We start from the raw sequence: 23,363 nt of genomic DNA on the forward strand, positions 1-23,363 counted from the left end.
ATTACTCTAATAACATTGTTGTCTGCGCCATTATTGTTGCCTTCAGGACAAACTGTGCTTCAGTTCATCTGATAAAAACTCAAATCTGAGACTAAAACATCCCTGGTATGTTAAATTAGGCATTCATATATTTATATATTAAACTTCTTTTCTCTTGTTTTGGGACGTGAGCTGCTTAAAAAGTAAACCGCAGCCTCCTTTCTTCAGTCTATAGAAAAGCATCATGGTAATATTACAGAAGAAAAAAAAAATGCATATTTTGCAGGAACAAAAGGAAAAAAAATGAAGGAGAAAGAAATGTGTTGAAGCAGGAGAGCAGCGGCAGTTCATCACAAGGAAGTCACGGAGACGGAGAATAAGTAAAGGTGGCCTCATCTTATCAACCTATACTGTCACATACGTTGGAACTGATGTATGAAACCAACTCGTATTCGGCGTTAGAAAGCTTCATAGCGAGAACAATGCTGCATACTTACATACACAGATCGTGTCGGTGAATTATGAAACACGGCACATATTACCCACAATGCACCGACTCATCCATCATCCGATGAATGGTGAATTATAGAGTCGGATCTAATTTAGTGGACATTCATTTTATAACTCCGGTTTGGTCGTGGAATTTTTTGGGGGATGTGAAATTATCAACTTTTTATTAAATATATTTTTCTTATTATTAAATATATTGTAATTATAATTTATATTATTTCTAATGTACATTATTATTAAAAAAAATATCTGTAAGGTATTTAAACATTTTAAAACACATATATCAAAGTGTATAATTATTTAAATAATAAAAAAAACATGTCTTAAAAAAAGAAAAAGCAATGAACCGTAGCCAGTTTAGGTTAGACTAGCGTGACAGTGGCGAGGAAAAACTTCCTTTTATAATTCAAAAACCTCAAGCAGAACCAGACTCCTGCTGCTGTGGAGAAACATCTATCTTTTTAGAGACCATTTAAATCTCCCCCTCTAATCACTCTGCTGAGATGACTCAACAAAAGTAATAATAATTTAAATTAAAATTGATTTTTCTTTAACTATAAGGATTGATATTAAGGATATTAATTGTGTATTTTGTATTCCAAGAGATAGATAATTATAATACACTGATATGCAGTATAGTAGTGTTGCATTGTAAGTAAAAAAAAATGAGTCAAACCATTATTATTTTAGTAACTGCACCTGAATCAGCTTTTCTATCGTAAATACATTTACGAGATTTAGCCTGTAAATTAAAGATAAATTGTTTACTTGATAGAAACCTCACACTTCACAACATGATGCATTAGTGTGTTGAAACAATACAATGATAACATGATGGAGCAAAAATATTTCAATTAAAATCCCCTAAATAAACGTGATTGTATTAAATAAAGGAGTCGGTGCACTTTACAGTTAGCTGGGGACATTGTAGAATTTATCCTGAAGCCATTAGAAAAACTTATTGGCTAAAGAAGGGTATAATTCATTTATTGTCCTTTGTGGTGCAGCCTATAATTTATTTACTCGCCCTAATTTATTCAGCAAGTCGCACATTGGCATCTTTAATCAATGGCATTATTTCCGATATACGAACAAGGCAGAAGGAGATGAAGCTATTATTCCCGCAAAGACAGCTGACTTTGTCTATTTCACCTAAAGCAATGTTTTAGATCTTGACATGTACAGTAAATCCTCCTCCCGGTGTAAGGGGTTACATCCTGCCCAGGCAGTCCTCATGATGACATTAATCTGCGGTAATTATGTGAGGATCCACCTCAACGATCACGGCTAAAACGTCTCGGGAGAATACCAAACATCATTTTCTTCCTTATTAATGTGTGCGTTTCTGGCCGATCTCTCCCACGCTGATCATGTGGTTTGGGCGGCAGCTATTTTTGTCAACGCTGATTAGTTTTCAAATAGGATATAATTAAGAGTACATTACAACAAAGAAAATGTGGGCAATGACTTGACCTTTGATATGTTTGTATCAGAGACTTTAGATCTTATGGCTTCTTTTTAATATATTTAAATTTTTTTATTGAATTTTATTTAAATTTTTTATAAGGAAAATGCTTCAGTTCGCCAATTTTGTCCAACATTATTTGAATTTTCAATTAAATCTGATTGGATTCTTCTAAGAAAAATATATAGGAAATAAGGTAAGTTGGAAATGATTAATATATTTATAAAAATGTTTTTACACTTGTGGATTTGAGTCTTGGAATTAACCAACCAATTAACTTCTTGTTGCAGTATTTTTTTGTCAAATGAAAATCTTTTTTTTTTCAATCTTAGCCTGTAAATGTTTGTTATACAGGTTTTTGCAGTGGCCCACTTTTTAAAGGTAGTAACGGAGAATTGTAAACTAAATTGTATTTGCATCCAAAGTCTCTGACAGATGTTTTTTCTAACAAAAAAACTATGAAATACACGTTTTCTTCATGTTTGAAATATTTAAAAAAAATAATTTTAAAGATCTTACGATCATTTTCAAGCTAAGCTAGTCATACAAAACAATTAAAAACTTTGAAGAAAATCGAAATTTTGAAAATTCTTTTTTTTTTGTTATCGCACAGAAAAACACAACAGTTAAAAACTGGCAACGAAATGTCGCTTTGAAACGGGTAAAATATTAGAATAGAGAGAAGACGATATTTGAATATGAGTGTAATTTCTGAATTTTTGTAGTAGTAACTGCAAAAAAACTATAAATACATGTATATAAAAAAGTTGACTCTTGCTATGATGGAACTCCTTTTATGTTGTGCGCCTTTAAAAACTTAAAGGCAAAATCTTTAACAGAAGCAAATTAGAAAAATAAAAGTACTTTCTAGCTGTGTGTGTAGAATGCACATTCGATTCATTAGCAGGTTTAGATCTACTTCACTCCCCGTCCTGCCATCTGGAGCCTTCTACAAATAAAATGATGATGGCAAACACGGAGGACGACAAAAGTCACCTTGTGCAAGTGAGACAAAAAGACTAAAATTATTTTTGCACAGCTTGCATCTCAACCCGAACATTAAATCATGAAACAAAGTCATCACATACAAGAGAGGGGCATTGAAAAAGGAAAGATTGACAGGGAAGAACGGCAGCTTTGTCAGAGTTTTTATGATCCAAATATGAGTCAAATGTGCCCTGAAAATACTGGCGTGTCCATCAGGGTTCATCTACATTTCAACAGCATTCATGCGACTTCAAAAAAATGAGGTTTGCAAATGGGTTCATTTGCATTTAATGAACACTTTCAGGCAGACATATTGAACTAAATGAGCACTTTCCAATTTGTAAATGAAGGTATTTAAGTAGATGGTCGGGGTTATAAATAGACTAGTCTGCCGTATAATGTGTAGCAGGAAGGACAGCATACGCCGGTGCCGCCAAGACGCGATTCAGAACTTTCATAAGCGTTTAAACAAAGGTCCATTTTGAGAAATAAAAGAGGTTTTTATGTGTACTGCCTACAGCTGACTTGTATTATCCCTCGCCAGCATTCTAGATTACTATCAGGGACGACTCATCCTCAGACCAAATATTGAATACTTAACAAAGAACTATGGATCAAAACTAACTTGTCAGTGCATATTTTGGTCATGTTATTACATGTGATTATCATAATGTTATGACAATTTAAATTGTTAATGTTTTTACGTTTTAATCTCGTAATGTTATAGTGTTTTGATATCTTAATGTCATGACGTTTTAATCTCTTAATTTAGTCACATTTTAATCTCTTAATGTAATGTTAATGTATATTCTGATAATGTGATGAAGTTGTAATCTCATTATGTTCTCTCGTAATGTTATGAAGTTTTAATCTCATTATGTTCTCTCGTAATGTTATGAAGTTTGAATCTCATTATGTTCTCTCGTAATGTTATGAAGTTTGAATCTCGTAATGTTACGACATTTTAATCTTGTATTGTTATGACAGTTAAATCTCATAATGCTATGAAGTTTTCATCTTGTAATTTTATGGTGTTCTTATCTCGTAATGTAGTAACATTTAAATTTCCTAATGTTATGAAGTTTTTATCTTGTAATGTAGTCTCATTTTAATCTCATAATTTAATGATGTTTTAATCTCATAACATTATTAAGTTTTCATCTCATTATGTTATAAAGATTTAATCTCGTATTGTCATGAAATTTTAATCTCATTATTTCATGAAATGTTAATCTCGTAATGTGATGCTGTTTTAATATCATAATATTATGACCTCTTAATCTCATAATGTCATGAAATTTTAATCTCATTATTTCATGAAATTGTAATCTCGTACTGTGATGCTGTTTTAATCTCATAATATTATGACCTCTTAATCTCATAATGTCATGAAATTTTAATCTCGTAATGTGATTCTGTTTTAATCTCACAATGTTGAAAAACTTTAATATTTTAACATTATGACGTTTAAATCTTGTAATGTCAAAAGAGTATATGACTGGTTTGGTTCTGGTTCATGGACCCAAGTTTTATTTTGAAGGTCTAGTTCTGGCTTTTAGATTGTCAGCAAAATCTTTTTGACTTCTGTAAATGTCAAACAAAACACACCAAAATTGCCAGATCAACGTTTCGTCCACTTGGAATTTGTTACAATTTAATGTCACCATTTTCCCTTTAGCATATCTCATCCCAATCCCTTTATTTGTATTTTGTCCCTTTCTCCTGGTTTCTCTCGCCTTTAATTCAACTAATGTTATCATTTCTAGTTCAGTCTTTTTGTCCCAATTTTCACCCATTTGTCCAAGTTTTTCTTATTTACATTTTTAACTGACATATGGACTTAAATTAGGTTTGAAGTTATACTGACGTTCCAACAACAGTAAGTCACGAATCTCTTCCCGTTAGATCCCAATATAGAACCGGAACAGTGACAGAGGTTGCTCACGAAGACGCTCAAAAGCAAGACATCAGAAAGGAAATGAAGAAAGCGTGAGAATGAAACAAAAAAAAACTGATTCTTCTAAAACTGGAAAAGGATCTGTTTTTAAACTGATGGTTGTATCATTTTCAGCAGCGGTAAAAAAAAACACATCGTCCTTCAGTAATGAGGCAAGATTTTAAGTGTTTAGGTCGTCGGTCTGGTCTTTCTTTTCTTGCTTGAATCCTTCCTGCCCTTGGCCGACCAATCCTGGCCCTGTCACGGGTGCAACTCCCATCAATCACCGCAGGTTCAAAAATGTGACTCACAGGAGACTTTACAAGGAGAGTGAGATGGTCAGAGTAAAAAAAAAAAAAGCCAGGTTTGCAGGATGCTTCACCAACATCTGACCCAGGTCTTTTTTTTATATATATATATATATTTCGCAGTCAACTGTGATGCATTCCGGTGCCATTCTATCAGCATTTTCTCTCTTCATTTTAAAGTTGCTGAAAACAACACTATGAATGGTGGAAAGATAAAGTATTCTCCCTCCCGCTATCTCTCAGCACCCTTGCCCCCGCCGCCTCCCTACATACACACCTCATTTAATTCAAATAGAACATCTAAGAGATGGGGAAAAGGGAAAAGTGCCCAACTCAAGCATTTTTTTTCTTTTTTTTTCCTTGTGTTTCTCTGTAATAAATCACAGGCCATTCTCTCTTCATCAGGATAGATATCACTTGTACATGGCCCGACATCCATCCTGGGGCTCTGACAACACACTGCTGTTTCGTGCTGAATTGGCACTACTTTGAGACTGAATTACGACGGCCCCGGCGCTCTCAGCCGGCATGCAAAGCAGCCCCGCGACTTGACATGTGGTCGCGCACCAACCGAGAGATCGCTCCCCGCTATTGCTAAAAGTGTCGTTCGGAAAGTTTTATAGAGCTGCTGTTTTTTTTTTAATGGCTTCTACATGAACATCAAATGTTTTTTTTTTATTTGCTTTTCCTTCAAGACAAAATGCTGTTAACGAAAGCAAACCTTGTTTATCTCTCTGTAGGTAAAATAGGTCCAAAAGTTTTCAACACATTGGATGGATCTATTGGCGGCTTTTGAAAATGTTTCTTTTCCAGTACATTTCCCGCCTATACCATTGAAAGAATTAGTCAAAAATAGTATAAACTTAGACAACATTAATTATATGTATAAAAAAAGCTAATGACTAACTAACTAAGTAACTAACTAAAGTAAAACGATCTGTCCTATGTCCCTATGTCACAAACAGACATACCGACAATTTAAAAAACCTTCAAATCAGGAATCGAACCAGCGAAAACCGATGTCATGGAAGTTCAAAAATAGCACTTGCGACCAACTGAGCTAACCTGGCTACTGACACGTTGTGAACATTTGGCGTTGCAACAATTAGGTCGCTTTTTTCCAACGCCCCAGAAACCATGGTCAGAGACCATGGTTCTCTGTTACTTTTGCGGCGTGGAGGTTGAAAACGCGACGTCACTGATGGGCTCCTCGAAAAGCGCCCCCTGTATATGACGAATGACGCCCCAAACCGAGATTATAATACGAACGTATATCAACACAGATATAGTTTCATCAGTTTGAAGGCTCTTACAAACATACAAAAATCCTCACTTAATATTTTCAAGCTAATAAATAATAATTTCCATTAGAAAACAAAGCCAAATCGTTCGGAGGGTGGCGCCCTCTATGGGCCAGTCACCACTGGTGGATCCTTTATGAAACGTAGTGGTGGTGTGATGAAGCTTCATGAATCAGTGTCATTATTTTCAAAGCCCACTAAATGGCGGTCTCTGCACTATTTTCCTTTGTTTGAACAACTTTTCTAATGAAATATCACATCATTTTTAAACTGATGGCGCCACCTACAGATCACTAAACGACATGGCACTGTTTCATGAAGCCTCATCAGACCATCTCTAATGAAACACTCAAAGTGAGAAGAAGTAAACATGCCTAGGTTCTGGAGTCATGGCTAAATGAAGCTTCGTGAATCAGTTTATTTAATATCAAAGTCTACCATAAGACTCTCCCTCCAAGTATAATGAATTGCTTTTGAAGACATTTTATTAAAATCCCCCAAAAACTAGCTTAAAATAGAACAAGCTTTATCAACCCGTGACAAGCGTTCTGTTGGGGTTCTGAGGTGTCATTGGTCCTTTAAGACCAACTGCAGAATTAAAAACACCACATTAACATGCTCTTGTTTGTTGTCATAATGGAGCCAACACTTGTTTATAAGGCCATCAGGTCAACAAGTCATTCAAGTGTCTAATCTTATTTTGGACTAGATATTACTAGACCTGATTATTGGATTACACAAACTAAAGTGCAAAGATATATTGCCTTATCTTAAGTTTTGTTTTCACTTATGTTTTTAAATACTCTGTTATTTTCTCCTTAACATTCATACTTATTGTGTCTACTTGCAGCTGCTGGTACAAACTCTTTATCCACAATCCCTGCTATGATAAAAAAAATATGGTGAACAAATTTGTTGTCATTATTTATTTAGAATCAGAATCAGAAACTTGTATTGCCAGTGCAACACAGGCATTTGTTGTGGTGGCACTGTTTTTTTGTTTTGTCATGAGCTAAAAACATTATTAGTCGTATTATAACCTGTGTTTTTTTATAAGAGACATAAACTTAACCAATGGTACCCAACTTTTATATTAACCATAGAACCGGTGCTTTGTCAGCATCATTTTCACGGATTGGACTTCCAATGAAAACAGAAAAAAGCAACAAAAAAATAGCATGACTAGCTGTAAAAGTGCGTGAAAAATACATCTCACCGTTACCATAGAGTCTCTATTTTATAAATTTTAACTAGTATACAGACTCTTTTCATTTTTATTTAACCTGAAACAAGTGTCATCAAATGCTATTTCCTAGAAATCCTATTCATTTTTTGTCACTTAATTCCTTATGAGAGTTTGTGGGGCTGGAGCCTATCCCAGTTTTTACGGGTGAGAGGCGAGGGACACCCTGGACAGGACGCCAGTCAATCGCAGGACACACAAAGACACACAACCATTCACACACACACACTCAATCCTACGGACAATTACCCCAAGTTCCCAATCAACCTCTGTATGTTTTTGGACTGTGGAGGAAACCGGAAGAAACCAAACGTCTGTGCCCCCCGAGATCCAATGCATTATGGTACCCCACCCCGACCCGGTGGTTGGGGACCACTGGACTAAACCAACATCAAAAATTAAAACTATTATTAGTACATACGAGTATTGGTAAAGAAGTTAAATTGAAAACCTCTTGTGGATTTAGGATTTTTTTTTGGTTCTATTCCGACCTAATACCTAAATTTAAAGGTTGACATGCTTGACACTAGGTTTTTAAAAAAATAGTCGTAGCAAACCCCGGATCACCGCACAGACAGAAAGTGAAAATAAACCCACACTAGCTCGGGCTCTTAGTCCTGCGTCTACAGACTCCCTTCTTCCTATCCGGTCAATTAAGTGTCTATTCTCTCCACCAGTCTGCAGCTGATCTGCAGTTTCACAGCTACATTTACTGCTTTTCCATTACAAACAAGATCAAGCCACAGCTGGGACTCATTGCTGTCTATGAGGAATGAGATTGAGAAAGCCCGGGCCACAAACTGAAGCTCCAAGCAGGTGACGATGCATCCGAGACGAGGAACCAAACGTGGAGCCTGAAGCCGAAGACCAGGTGTTGGTTCTGCGGCGTTCTTCAAGGAGTCTGGAGTCGATGTGATCCAACCGATGCCTTTAATGTCTCCAGTCGTTAAAACAGTGAAATGTACGCTAATGCTCCTTTCGGTCGGAACCATTACGGGCGGATTGTAATGACTACCTTATATCCAGCCTCATAATGGTCTTTTGTAGTGGTGACCATGGTTACAACCCTGTTGTCGTCCGACTGTCCTTCTGACCTGTCGTCAGCAGCGATCGATTCACCTTTTCAGTATCTTCCAATCACTGTCTTTCCTGGAGCCCCTTCGACCGGTTGCCATATTGTGAGGATGATTCTAGGACGAGCACTTTCTGATGTTTTCAAGGAATGTTAAAGAAGAGATTTTATCTTTTTCACTACTGACCTTGGGTGTTCCCTATCCTTGGCCTATGACGAATCCTAACAGCAACCTCAGGGAAGAAATTTGGTTGTTGGTTTTCGTGAGGCACTGTCGGCCAAGGGTCTCAATTAAAATGCATTATTCTAATGGATCACAAAAAATTATGAAAAACATTTACGGTAATTTTTAAAAAAAGAAAGAGATTTGGCTCTGCAACAACGCGGAGATCTCATATCTTGTCCTAGTGCCATAAGATAGTGGTTCCCAATCTACCAGTCTGTGGGGCATTCGAAAAAATATTTAATATAATGTCTGTTCTATTGATTATGAACAACTGAATTGTGTTTCGTTATGAAAAAAAGAAGCGTTAAATCTGAAATAATATTAGTTACTTTTAAGTAAAGTTTACTCGAAAAATAAACCAGTCAACTATTGAAATTGAGTTTTACTGGGTTTTTTTTGAAGGTCGGTCCGTGACATAAAACCGATATTTGTCCCAAAAGCCAAAAAAGTTAATTTATTTTAGTGCTTTATAGGTTGTTTTTTTTGCCCTTTTCCCTTTTTTTTTCACAGCAGCACATTGAGGCCATACACGTTTTTTTTCTTATTCGGCTAGAAGATTAATTTTATTTTCTGTTCCATTGATTATGATTGTCTGAATTGTGTTTCGTTTTGAAAAAAAACGCATTATCACTGAAGTAAAATTCACCTGTGACACTTGACAAGTCAAGAAGCTTGTTTCAGTAAAGTTTACTCAAAAAAGAAACCTGTAATCTATCAAAATTGGGTTTTAACGTAAGGCATTTATAATAAATAAAAACAACATATATTGTCCCATAAGCCAAAAAAGTTGATTTATTTTAGTGTATTATTGGTTTTTTTTTGCACTTTTACTTTTTGAACGCAGCAGCGCATTGAGGCCATAGAAGTGTCATCGACAACACCTTCAAAATCTACATAAACACAACATAATACTTCACGGAATGTAAAGTTTTCCAGTTTCTTTGCAGACCGACAAACTGACAAAAGCATAAAATCCTTGGCTGAGGCAACAACCGTCTTAAGTACTAACGGTTGAAAAACTTTCAGCAAAAACAACTAAATAGTTTTAATAACATGTTCAGGTGTGGAATAGATCCCATTTCTGGTTATATTCATATCTAAGTAGGGATTTTAGATGATTTATAATCAAATAAAATCCATATTATTGAAGAAAAGTTAAGCTTTTTCTTAATCTGCTAGAAGCTACATTAAGCCAGCATCCTATACTCTGACTGTTCCACTAGTCTACGTAGATAAAGATTCTTGGGAATAGTAACTCATGAATTACAGGGAAAAAAAAAACAGGAGGACGTGAGAATAACTGTATGACGACATAGAACTTGGCCATTCCAATGTGTCAGTCGGAAGGAAAGGATCTTCCCAGAAGCAAGCATCCGCTGTTGTGTGAGAAAACCTCCGCATTAGAAACCCGATGACTAACACCGTAGCTGCTGCATCATCCACTGAAAATGTTATCGCTCCACTGTGGAGAGTCCTAGTCGGATCCAGCGCTTGACGCCTCAAATTCCGTAATGAATTCAACTGCTGACTGGGACGGCTGAAGAGTTGACGTCGCTGGATAAGTGAGTCGGGGGGGTTGACAGCAAACAAATCTGGAAAGTTAATCAGTAATCCAAGTTGGTTCTGCGGCTTATATGTGACAAAGAGAGCAAGACAAATGTGTTCTTTAATCAGTTAAAGAGCTCCAATCCCCCACTGAGTGATCTTCCCCTTTAAAGTTGCATGTGGTGCAACCTGCAGTTTTCTGCAATCACATTTCACTGTGTGTGTGTGTGTGTGCGTTTGTGTGTGTTTGTGTGCACTCAGCATCGTGCAGGGAGGATGTTTTGGCTTTTTTCTACACAGTTGTTGTTTATATTAAATTAGATTTTGTTCTGTGAAACATGTTTAACTTCACTATGAGTCAGGTGTGATCAAAATATCTCAACTTTTATGTATCAATGCAACTACTCGTTGAAGGTACATTTTATTATAGAAAGTGATACCGTCTTGTTTTTTATTCCAAGAACGGCCTTAAATAACATCATCTGTTAATGAATAAACCCAGTTAAACCCAAATTAACCAAATTGATCAAATACTGTATATTTATACAGATTTTTAGATTTTTTGGGAGTTAGTCTTGGTAATTCACCCTCAATTCTTGGTTCAGCCCCAAATATCCAACGTTATGATAATGGTATTTTTAAGTGCCAAGAAAAGATGTGACTAAAAAGTTGATTAATTCATATATTGGCTTTTATTTAGTGATATTCTCAGAAGGTTAAACACATAAATATTGCATCGTTCTGTAACCATCGGAAGGTCATAAAAAGTCTTACGTACATATCCTCCAAAAACTTTCCTCATCATATTCTCCCAGTGATAATTTCAGAGTGTGTCAAAGAACTCCTCCTAGTTTAGATTGAAAATGTTGCCGTATATATGTGTGTGAGTGTGTGTGTGTGTGTGTGTGTGAGAGAGTGTGTGTGTGTGGACTTAATTTCTTTGCTACAAGGTTAAAGAAGCATATTTGTAGTATCACCAATGAGCAATTATTTAATGTGTGGTTTAGCTGGGTCATGTATTTTATCATTCAATAAATGCATACACATTTTATGGGTCATCACTTTTATGGATACCACATCATTATACAGTGTTACGACCCGCTGTGCTGACACACACAGAGGTCACGAGTCAGAGGAACCATATGCCTACGTAATGTGCTTTCATTCGTTAGTTCACGCCGTCATTTTACCTTGACTTTTTAGAAGACGCGCTCCTGTCGCGAAGGGATCTTGATTCACCTTTTATTATTTTAGAGAGAGAGACACAAGCATATGAGGCGTATAAAAATGTATTATTTAGAAGTGATTGAGTCATGAAATTAACATAAATAAAATGGAAAAGAAAGTATAAATAAAATATCCAGTTTGTCACTTTATCAGGTCAAGAGAAAGAGGGAAGAAGAGTCCCATGAAAATCCTAATACATTCAATTTTGATTAAATTTAAGCTGTATTTATTACGTACTTGTTGGGAAAAGCGCTCTACAAATGTTACTTACTTACTTACTTATGAAGCAAGTTTTCCAAAATGTAACCTTTTGTCAATCAAGGCTTATTTTCAATTACAATAACATCTTATTTAAATTCAATACATATTAAATAAAAATGATTTCCATCTCATTTTGCCAACTGTATAATTGTATAAATTTGAACTTGCTTTTTTGGGTAAATAGGTTCACAATTTTGTTTTGTTTTTATATCATCCTTTGTCATTTATATATTTTTCATTGATATAAAAATTAGTTTAATTCATTTTATTTAGACCTTTACTAGAACCTGCGTACCTAAATTACCCAGGTAACACCAGGTATTTCAGCCAGTTGCTGCATATATATATATATATAAAGCTAATATATACTGTATATACATATATAAAAACCTTTAATAAATCAGATCGATGGTGGTGTATAGAGTAATAATTTTCTTGATACAGAAAAAAAATTGCAAAATGATCATTTACATTATTTTAGCAATCCATAGCTTTCTAAATATTCACCTGAAAACACTTAAAAATGGGTGCAAATATCCTTAATTAAATGGTCATTTGAGAAAATGTTCTTATAGACACACACGTTAATTTTAAATCTGCCTACCCGCCTTAAGATTCAAAACATAACATGTATTTACGGCTAATACTTTAGCCTCGTGGTTCAGCTTCACGCAAGTCTTTAGCGCCAGACACGCCGGAGCTAACGTCGGCCGTGCTATCACTTTATTTTAGATGCTCGCCACCGTGGCCTACCATGTGTAATGAGGAGCCAGGTCTGATTACCACAGTGGCTGATTCACCAATGAGCTTCTTCCTTCCTCCTGAGCGGAGCCTTAATAGGAGCGCTGAAGACTCCTGGCTCTTTGTTCCGCTCGGTTGCTCACGGTGATTGGACCTGAGGAAATCCTTGTACATTTTAATGTTGATTACATCCCCTATTTTTTTTTTTTTTTTTTTAAACGGCTAATACAATAGCCGCTACTTCAGAGGGGGAGGCACTGGACGTGATGGATGAATAATTCCCTTCATCTTTGTTCTTTGAAGGACGGAGAATTGGACTTTTGGATGATTATTATTATTATTATTATGATGTAATTATTGCTCAGTTTAAAAACCCGGGTTTGTATTTCAAATCTCAGATCCTTCACTTGCATGCTTCAATATCTGTTTCAATAAATACATTTTCTCAGTTTTCCTGTATTTATAAGGTTAGATTTTGTTAAACGTACAGTATATTACAGGTAAAACCATTTAAAAACCAATAGCTTAGGGGAAAATGCGACCCGCCAAGTCATTTTATGTGGTCCGTCGGATTATTGTCTCAATTCAAAAGTAGATCAATTTATTTTGATATGGTGATAAAAAATGTACTATTGTCTTATATAAGATAAGATACGGAGATTATTGTTGATCAATATCGCAATCAGACTTCCCGTTGAGAATAGTTTGGTCAATGTACATTTTTAACAGGGATGAATTTACTTTCATTTCACTTTTTGTTGAAAAAAGTTTTTATAAATGTGAGGGAGAAAAATGGCTACTTCAATATAACGCTATTAATTTGTATAAATATTCAATCTCTTTACTTTATTTTTTTATCAAAGTTATTTTATGGTTTATATTTCAATTAAATGTGTTTAAATAATAGTATTTTTTATATTAGAATTAACATGCAAATATTCACAGTGTTTGATCATCATTGCGTTGAAATTAAACTTCGTCATTGCCTCTTTGGCAGCTAAAGGACAACTGAGGACGAGAGGATACAATCCACTCCAGCAGCTTTTAAGGCTGATGTTTGGACATAGTATGGTTTCAAAACAAATGAAAAGGGTTACGACTTCACCAAGAGCTATGCGGTCTGTAAATGCTACGTCAGAGTCAAGTACTCGGAAAATACTACATATATAGTATCACAATATATCGTATTGTTGTCACTGTATCGTGACACGTGTCGTATCGCCAGATTCTAGCCAATAAACAGCACTACGTAAACATAATTGCTGATCAATCTGAGTCTGTTGTTGCTTTCGGATTATTTTAAACCGACTTTAAATGGATAAAAAATGTTTAAAAATGTGTTATGTCGTTTGTTTGCGACCTCATTTTTTGCCGCCCGGCATCGGTCCCCGAATTAAGAAACGGTGTTGAGACCAGAAGAGATACGTGTCGTCAGCGTTTGTGTCATGACGAGAAGTCGCTGACTGATGTTGAAAATATCATGAGTGCAGAAGATGTATTACAGTGCAGCTTCCTGGCCCGAGGGTGCAGCACAAGCCACTCTTGCTCGGGATTCTCCCTTTCCTGCCAGAGTTCACACGGACTGCCGGGGCACACCACTGTTCCAATGCTCCAACACCATGGTCTACGATCCTCGGAACGTCTTCCTTCATCTCTATAAATGATCTTTTTCTTGGTGAGTGGTCAGCGTCAAAGGTTTTCCATTAGAGTTTAAAATCTAAACACATGTTAGCATGGAAGCTGAATCATGGTTAAGACACATACAACGAGCTATTTGATTTAAGGTGATATGATGAGATCGTGTCACGAGGAAGATTAGGAACCTCCAAGGGCCAAAGCTACCGTCTGAGTAAATGGATTTGTGGTGTCAAACGTCATTATGAGAATGTGATTAGCGTGATTATTATGGTACATCATTGGCTGATGTTTTTTATTGCAGGCTCCTTGAGACGTTTTCATCTGATCTAATGCTGAAAAATTAAACCACTTTTAGCATCTTTACAATGTGTGTATAATTTTGTAGTCCAATACAATTAGTAAAAAAATCAATTTTTACCATATTTATACTCAATCGTAAACACGATACTGACTTGTTATCACATATTTATCAAGTATTTTTAAAATCACTGGCTAAGACTTTTAAAACAAGACAAAATAATGATAAATAAATAGTATTTACAAATAAATAAGTGAAGATGAAGCGTCAGTGTTGTTCATTTCAAAGTCCATTAGATGAAACCGTCTCCTTTATAATCTATGGTCTTTTTGTAAACCTCATGTCAGAAACTGAGGGCGCCCCCTACTGAGCTTTAACAAAAATAAGACACTGTGTCATGAAGCTTCATCAACCCATCACTAGTGATCACTATCAATCTCGGGTGAATGTGGTTAACATGAGTCAAACATCCAGACTCTTTTTCCTACTCTTATCCCATTGACCCCTTACTCGGGAAAGAAAATAGTACTTTAGACGACAAACGTTCTGTAGATCCCTCACGAAAAGTAAGGATACAGTTGTTGGGCTACTGAACTGCTGAAACCAAACCCGCAAACCAAACCATCCTTCGAACAAGACATTTCTTAACCATGTTTTTACCTTTCCAAAAGGTTTTCTCACCATCTCAAACTCCACAAAACACAAAATACAACACTCAAATACATAAAAGTCGATTCATATAAGGCACATGTGTCAAACCGGTCCAGTAAAGGGCCGGGGTGGTGTAGGTTTTTGTTCCAACCAGTCAAGCACATAAAGTTGAACCAATCAGGCGTCTGAAGACAGTAATCAATTAATTGTCAGTCAGGTGTTGCTTGTTTAAACCGACACCTGATTGGTTAACTCATGTGTGCTTGACTGGTTGGAACAAAAACCTGCACCGTCTCGGCCCTTTTCTGGACCAGTTTGACACCCCTGAATTATAAGGTCATATTATCTCAATTTCTTCTTAGTTCTTAGATATTTATTGAATGTGGAATCATTTCCACACAAAAATCCTTATAAAGGCAAATTATTGAGATGAATGTTAATCATAATTTAGTTTTCTTAATTAAAAAAATATACTTTTTATGCGTATAAAAAAGCCACGAACAAAGCTTTAAATTTAAATCATACCTCCAAAATCAGGCCGTAAACGGATGTCATATCCTTTCAGCAACTTGTCCACGGTGCTCTTGGCCACAGACATTCCGGAACTTCCAGTGGAGCTGAAAGCAGAAAGGACACAAGTTTAAGTACAACCGGATGAAAATGGAATATTTGGCTTATTTAACTCACAATGACGCATGTTTTTTTTGTTTTAATCAATTTCAGCTGGAGTGAAGAAATTCCTTTCTTTGTTTTTTTCAAAATTCCATCACCGATGTTCGGGGATAAATACTAAAAACGGAAGTAACCAGACTAAATAGCAAAGCAAATTTCCCCTTAAAAAACTATCAAGTTCTTAAAAATGCAGTGTGTCATGTATTGAAAAAATACATTAATGACACAATTTATCTCGAAATGTACTGACAGAATGCCACTTAAGAATCTGTTAGAAATGAAAAAATGAAAGCCTCACTATGACAGCAAACATCTTTTTTAAATGATTTTAAAAACTAAAAAGAAATAACATTTTTTGGACAAACTTTGCATTTTCAAGCCCCGCTTCTGAAGACAGCCTGTTTCAAAGGTACCTGTTAGTATCAATATCTGTATTGATATGATCATAACTTAAAAAATAAAAAAAATTACAAGTTGAAGATGGGAGAATACATATAGTTTAAGCTAAATTAAATTTAAGTCTCAAAGAGGGCTCAGTTTCCAATACGACCGACATAACTAATACTCTGGTCCGAGCAAAATAGTTTATTTGAGACGTTTACGGATTTAAATATATTGCTTTAATGTAATAACTTTTGTTGACGCTAGCTTTTATTTTCTGAAATCAGGATCAATCTAATTATTCAAAGCTATAAATAGGAAATAAAACTGTAAACTGAGTTCCGACGCAGGGCTTTGCCAGTATTTGAATTAAGAGACTTGTTTCCTTGAGTCAACATTTTGAAAGATCAATTCAATTTTTGACCCGTCACGACAGCTCAACGTCGTCGTCAACAACCATCATGACTTTTTCTTTTGTCAGTAGAACAAAATCACATACAGATGCATCTTTTTCAGCCATTTTCATCCAGATTTACCTAGAGAAAAACTTTATTTTAAGACAGCAATTTTCGTGAAAGGGTGTCTTCGTTAAAGAGCTTCTGACACTTTTCATGGAGCTAAATTATCATATTTTAAGGTCATAATCATTATCATAAAGACAAGTGTTTCTAGGAAGAAACACTTTTTGCCAGGACATCTCAATTTAAAGTCATATAGGGCTTTTTCAAATTTGCCAAATCTCTTTGTATTGAGGTGCAGCTACCTGAATATTACTGCGTATACGGGGTCACATAGGACTGACACCAACCTCTCGCTGGACACACAAAGACAAACAAACACTCACACCTACAGACAATTCAGATCAAGGGTCAACTGATGGCGCCCGATAGGCATTTTCTAAAGATAGAAATGGTCACAATGGAGTTCCGTTTTTAAATGTTCTTTTTTTCAAGTATATAAAATTCGCAAATGAATAATTTTCAATACAAATAAAGCCGGTTCAGTCCCTTACTTTAACGGTTTTAATGCATATTACATACATTTTTTTGGGATTATTGCCATCATTATTATTACATAAAAGTTCTATCCATTTTAATAAAGTAACCCTCGGTCTCAAAATATGACGTAGATCAACCTCTCTGTGTTTGCGTTAGCCGCTGCGCTAGTATGCAAAAGATGAATAGAAGTGTTTGAGTCACATTGTTACCCAGCTTCCATGTAGCAACAGGTGCAAATAAAAGTTTAGGAGAAAAAGCAGAATTTGAGCTTGAAATCATTGTCGTACGGTTGCCTTGCTTACTGAGGATTTAGCCGCTTCCTTGTGGGGACGGTGGAGCCAGGTTGACTCTTGAAATGGTTTAACGTGTTGTTGAGCATCTATTGAGTCTTGATCTCTACGGATAATCATAAAAAGTTTTAAAGAATGTTTGCGTTCTAAGCTAATTTAGCATGACATGGAATTTTTAAAATAAGGACCGTCTGGGGAATGGAGAGACAGGGTCTCCTCTGGTCTAACTGCCACACAAATGTAACATTAGCAGCGTGACCTGCATCACCTGAACGAGGCGAGCGCGATCCCTGTGTGCATGGACAAGGGTTGGATATGATGGAGGAAGTGGCTCTTAAATTGGTCCCCTGGTAGACGCCGCAGTCAGGAGCCAGACTGGGGGAAGCGCAGTTCAATTAGCTCAAAGGTAACGCAGATGTTTATCAGTCGCAGGACTTGCGGGTTTGTCACCTGATAGGTCCATTATGAAGGAAGTGTATTAGACCGTAATTATCAGTGTACACTTGAAGGTAGTCGTGACAGAAAACTTATTAGCTAGAATAATAAAGAAGGATTAAAGAATAAAGCATTTGAGGTCGTAAGAGTGAAATAATGTAAATATTTTTGACGAAAACAAGACTGTTGGGGGTGAAACTGAGACAAAAATGTAAACAAAACATTATACGTATACAAATTAAAGCATGATTGTTATAAAAGTATATATATATAGTTAAGTTAATTTATCAATAAAGAACATTGAATTAATTGATTTATACAGCAGTTAAATATATGGTTTAATACATTTCGTTATAAGGTTTAACGTTACACTTCAACAAAAAATGTAAAGTAAAACAAGTCAAAAACATTTAGGATATACATTATTTTGAGACGTTTAGTGAGTAATCCTAAATTCAGATTGACCTCTTAGTTGGGGCCAAGCTGTTGGGGAGGATTGTTTGAATTAAATGACTTCTTTTTTTCTTTTTTTTTTAGAATGTAGACTATAGCTGTGGCATCCGCAGACATGGAGAAGGTGAAGGCCAGCGAGGAGATTCATCATCAGAAAAATCATGAAAACAAATTGATTCTCAACGTTTCTATAGTACAATTCCCCAGTGATTGACATGTCATGAGGATAGAAATAATTTAAATATATATGTTTTTCTTTACATTGTCAAGATGAAGCAGCAGGTTTGTGATCCAGTGATTTCCTTTTGTATCCTCTCCCCTCAAACCTCTGGCTGAGGTGTTACCCCCGGAACGAGCCCCAACAAATCCCTGACATCGGGAGCGTCTTTCCAAATAGGCTTGTTGCCGTGCACGCGCATGTTTTAATGGTTCACGCAGATGGGCCGCGGTGCCCCCCTCAGAGTTAGGGCCCCGGGTACCCCCCTGGTAATGCGATTTGCCACATCTCAGCACCCCCTTTTTTTTTTCTTTTTTTTTTTTTCTTTATTTAAAAAACATCAACCGATGATCGAAGGTGTTGCCATCTTACCTTACGAAGCATGCGAAGGACAAAGCCGCCAGAGCTGAGAAAATTCCACATATTTTATCTTCCTGACGACCCAACATCTCCACAAATCCTGTTTTTTTTTGTTTCTTAATCCAACCAGTCCTGTGGTCGCCCCCCTCCCCTCCCTTCGCAAAAGTGTCAACTACAAAAAAAAAATAAAAATAAAAAAAAACGTGTCCACTAATCTACAACTGAGGCATCTTGAAGAAAGTATAAGGTTTAAATAATCGAATGTTTTTTTCTTCTTTTTAGTTGAGCGCTCCGCCTGAGCTATGGAAATCCGTGCAGGTCACAGAGACCCTCGACCAGCACCAGCAGATCAGACATGTTGGCTCAAAAAAAAAAAAAAAAGGCAGCTTCCAAACAATAGTTTTCGAAACTGGTGCAAGTCTTTCCTCGGCATGTGTGAAGGGGATTCTTCAGCCTTCAGATCGGTGGATGAAATGTCCAAATCTGCAGAAGAGGCATGGTTCCAGCGCGGCTCCAGACTGCTCCAATAATAATAAAATAAAATAAAAATAAGACCCTCGCTCCTCGCTGATGTTTGTCTCAGCTGCCGGTACACGTTCTGAAGGGTGTGTAAAAAAAAAAAAAAAATTAAAATCTTAAATCCTTTATTTTCCCCCCTTTAAGTCGCTCCTGCTGATGATGTAAATCAGCGCTCGGTCGCTGAGGGGAAAATGCACATTGGAAAAAAAGCGCTGGCTGATATCTGATGCAGACGTCACAGCAGCCGATATCACTCCTCTTCTGGCTGGAGAGAGAAAGAAAAAAAAATTAGCTGGAGAAGAATATGGACGGACCCGGATTCGCCAGTGTCACTGTTTCCTTTTTTTGTCTTGTGTAAATCAAAAGCTGGAGTGTGGAAAGTCCTCCCGCATCCTCTGTTCAAGCCATAAATGACGCGTAATTACGCTGCGCTCCGGTTACACTGGATCCAACGGGAGGAGCGACTCCTCACAATACCGACAGAATTTCCAGCAGTAACCCCGAAATTATGTGGATGTTATGACAGATCGCTTACATTCCTTTGAATGCCAACACGTCTATCAACCTGTGTTTCCCATAAAATCCCTCTATTTCCCCTCTCACACACACGTTCAGATTTTTTAATTCCAAAATATTCCCGCTGCACCCCCCACCCCCTTCCAAAAATAAAAAATAAACAAAACACCAAAATTGAAGAAATCACACCAGCTTTATACAAGGGATAAGAGGTTTTCTTCGGGGATGCTGTGCCGTCCAGTTGCTAGGCAACCTCATCCGGCACCGATGCAGTTGTGGTGATTCGAAGATTCTGCGCAAAGGCTCGCTTAAAGGAGCAGCGTTGTCACCACCGGTGGGACAAAAGGAGACAGGAACCATGGAGCATGGAAGCATTCCTGCTCTGCCAGGGAAAAAAGAAAAAAAAAAAAAAAGAGGAGGCAGAGCCATTTACAATAATGCATGATGGGGAGGAAATGTGGCGTGTCGGCTAGAGGGGGGGAACTTGAGGGGGTGACCATCACACACTTTTGCTTTATCATCATTGTCCCTTATCCTCATCATCATCAACAATGATGTGTGTGTTTGTGTGTGTGTGTATATATATATATATAACAACATGTTTTCCCCATATTATTATTATTGTAGATTGACAGTAGTAGAATTCATGTAAAAGCTGCCGATACAAGTTGCATAAGAATTATATATAATTATATTTTATCATTCTCTTAAATTATTGTTTGTTTTTTTGTGATTATCTGTTTTAAAACAAAACAAAAAAAAAAGTATAATTTATTATATTGTGTTAAATTAGAAATTCTATGAGTTGCTATAGGTCTTACTTTTATTACTCATGATACAATCTTGTTAAAAGTTAGCAATAAACCCATGTATGTTTTTTGGACTGTTGGAGGAAATTGGAGTGATTTAAACTCACACGAGAATGTGGAGAACATACAAACTCCACAAAGAAAGTCCACATGTTGATGTTCCAAAATTGGAACCAGGAACCTTTTTTCTGTGAGACGCTATCCACTATTCACCCCTATTTTATATATAGTTATTAATAACAATAAAATAAATAATATTGTGTAACATAAGGACTTAGTGGCCAGATGTCTCACCAGTGTTTCCGTGCGCAACACAATATAGCTTGTTAAAATTAAATAAAATAGGAATACAATCAATCTCGAATATGAAGTTTGTTACTTTATATACATGTATGTTAGTGGGTTCCCTCAGATATAAATAGCAGCACATGGTTAATACATTGTTGCCTCAAGTCAATTGTTTTCCCAATAATAATCCACACATTTCCAACAGAAATTCTCAAAAAGTATAAATATACATGTTGAATTTTGCGCTTTCAGATGAGAAAACCTCATTTAAATCCTGAGTAGGACTCAAGATTGTCTGACATCATTGAAAAGGTCTTGCGAGGTCACAGGCGAGTCAGACCACAAACACCAAGCTGGCGTAGAATCAAAAAAGCGAATCTTGTCAAATCCAAACGGTGGACTGTTTGAACATGATCGGCTTCTTCAGACGGGGTCAAAGAAAGCAACGGCGCCTATATGTGAAAATAAAGGTTTCACTGGAGAAAAAAAAAACGACATCCCGGCCCCTCATTGACTGCAGTGATGAGAGAGGAGGCATCAAAAACACGAGGCTCACGGCTCTGAAGCACTACCTTGAAACAGGCTACCAGGCAATAGTTGCTACGCTACGGCGTGGAGTCCAATCAAAGCGCAGCGTTCGCTTGTTGAAGCCGAGCTGCAGCACAACCTTCCCGACACAGGAATTCATCCACTTTGTCTGCATCGCTTCTCAGATACTTCACACAGCTGGAATGATACAGCGAAAATCTCACACACACACATATATATATAAACATTAATTCATGGCTATTATCAGGGTCATCTTTAAACTTGAGAAGTTTATTGACCAGAGACAGTAAGGGTGTGGAGAACAACCAATAAATAAGTGTTTTTCTTAAATTCCCTGAGACACTAAATAAAAAAAAAACATTTGTATAATAACTGTTAAACACAAATAATGTGCTCAATGAAGCGGACAGTTGAACCACCAATACAGGGGCTTATTTTCTGGACTTACTAGGAATTTTTGGCTCATTTAGTCGCCCACATTGCGTGATAACAAAAACAACAGTAAATTAAAAAAAAAATGTTCTGCATTACTATTAATATCACTATTTCCACATTTCCAGTAATATTTTCAGCTTGAACAAGCTGTTAAAAGACTGATTTTTTCTGGGTGACCGGTCTTGACACCTTATGTGTGTCCATGTGAGACAAAGTACATTTCATTTCCAAGAAGATAAAACAAAAAAAAAACGACGGAGCAAAAGCACTTTACCTCAATGTTTTTAACTAATCCATGACAACAATTCAGTCTCACTATTCCAACACTAGAGGGCGCCAGAAACAGTATTTTAAATTCTACAGTTTTGGTCTTTAAGACTTAAAATGAAGCCATCTTGTGTTTGTCTATTCCATAAAAATGAACAGTGTCAGCAAAAGACGTTTCTAGCCTTTTTTGCCTCAATATATATAAATATCGATATCCTATGGACATAGTGGCTAACACAGTAGTGATGGTCTGATGAAGCTTCATGAAGCAGTGTCATTATTTCCAAAGCCCACAAGATGGCGGTGTCTGCAAATCTTTTCTTTCGCTTTGAACAGCCATCATAATGAGAAATCACATCATTTTTAAATTGATAGCGCCACATACTGACCTCCAAACAGTATGACACCGTTTCATGAAGCTTCATCAGCCGATCATCAGAAAAAAAAAAAATAGCCTCTTGACACTGAAATGTGGACTTTTGGCTACAACATTTTTTTTTCAAATATCACCAAAAACTTGAGAAAAAGAGATAAATATAAGAGCATTAGAATAATATAATAGATAATATATTCTAATACTGTATGTGTGTCCGACATGTTTTTTATTGGAGATTTTTCAATATTATTAATAAAAACATCTTTCATTATGTGTCCTTTTTATACCGTTTTCCGCTTAAGATCTCCTTAAAAGATTCCTGAACAACATCCAATGACCTTTTGTCCAATCAATTACCCACGATGCAAAAACAACATTAATAAAAACAGCATAACTTTACTACATGTATG

The 23,363-nt window shown here is 36.3% G+C and overlaps 1 protein-coding gene across 1 annotated transcript in view; it reads right to left on the bottom strand.

Annotated features, from left to right (window-relative positions):
• The window catches only part of gabrb4 (gamma-aminobutyric acid type A receptor subunit beta4), a 57,657-nt gene extending 37,067 nt beyond the window's left edge, over window positions 1–20,590 (bottom strand). The window contains exons 1-2 of the mRNA XM_087806657.1: window positions 19,207–20,590; window positions 15,914–16,005 (exon numbers count right to left, since the gene is read on the bottom strand). Of these exons, the coding sequence (XP_087662783.1) occupies window positions 15,914–16,005; window positions 19,207–19,283 (169 nt within the window). The 5' untranslated portion in view covers window positions 19,284–20,590. The remainder of the gene's footprint in view (window positions 1–15,913; window positions 16,006–19,206) is intronic.
• Between the last annotated feature and the right edge of the window lie 2,773 nt (window positions 20,591–23,363).

This window comes from Callionymus lyra, chromosome 14 (genome assembly GCF_982586985.1).
Source record: "Callionymus lyra chromosome 14, fCalLyr1.hap1.1, whole genome shotgun sequence".
Lineage (NCBI taxonomy): Eukaryota > Metazoa > Chordata > Actinopteri > Syngnathiformes > Callionymidae > Callionymus > Callionymus lyra.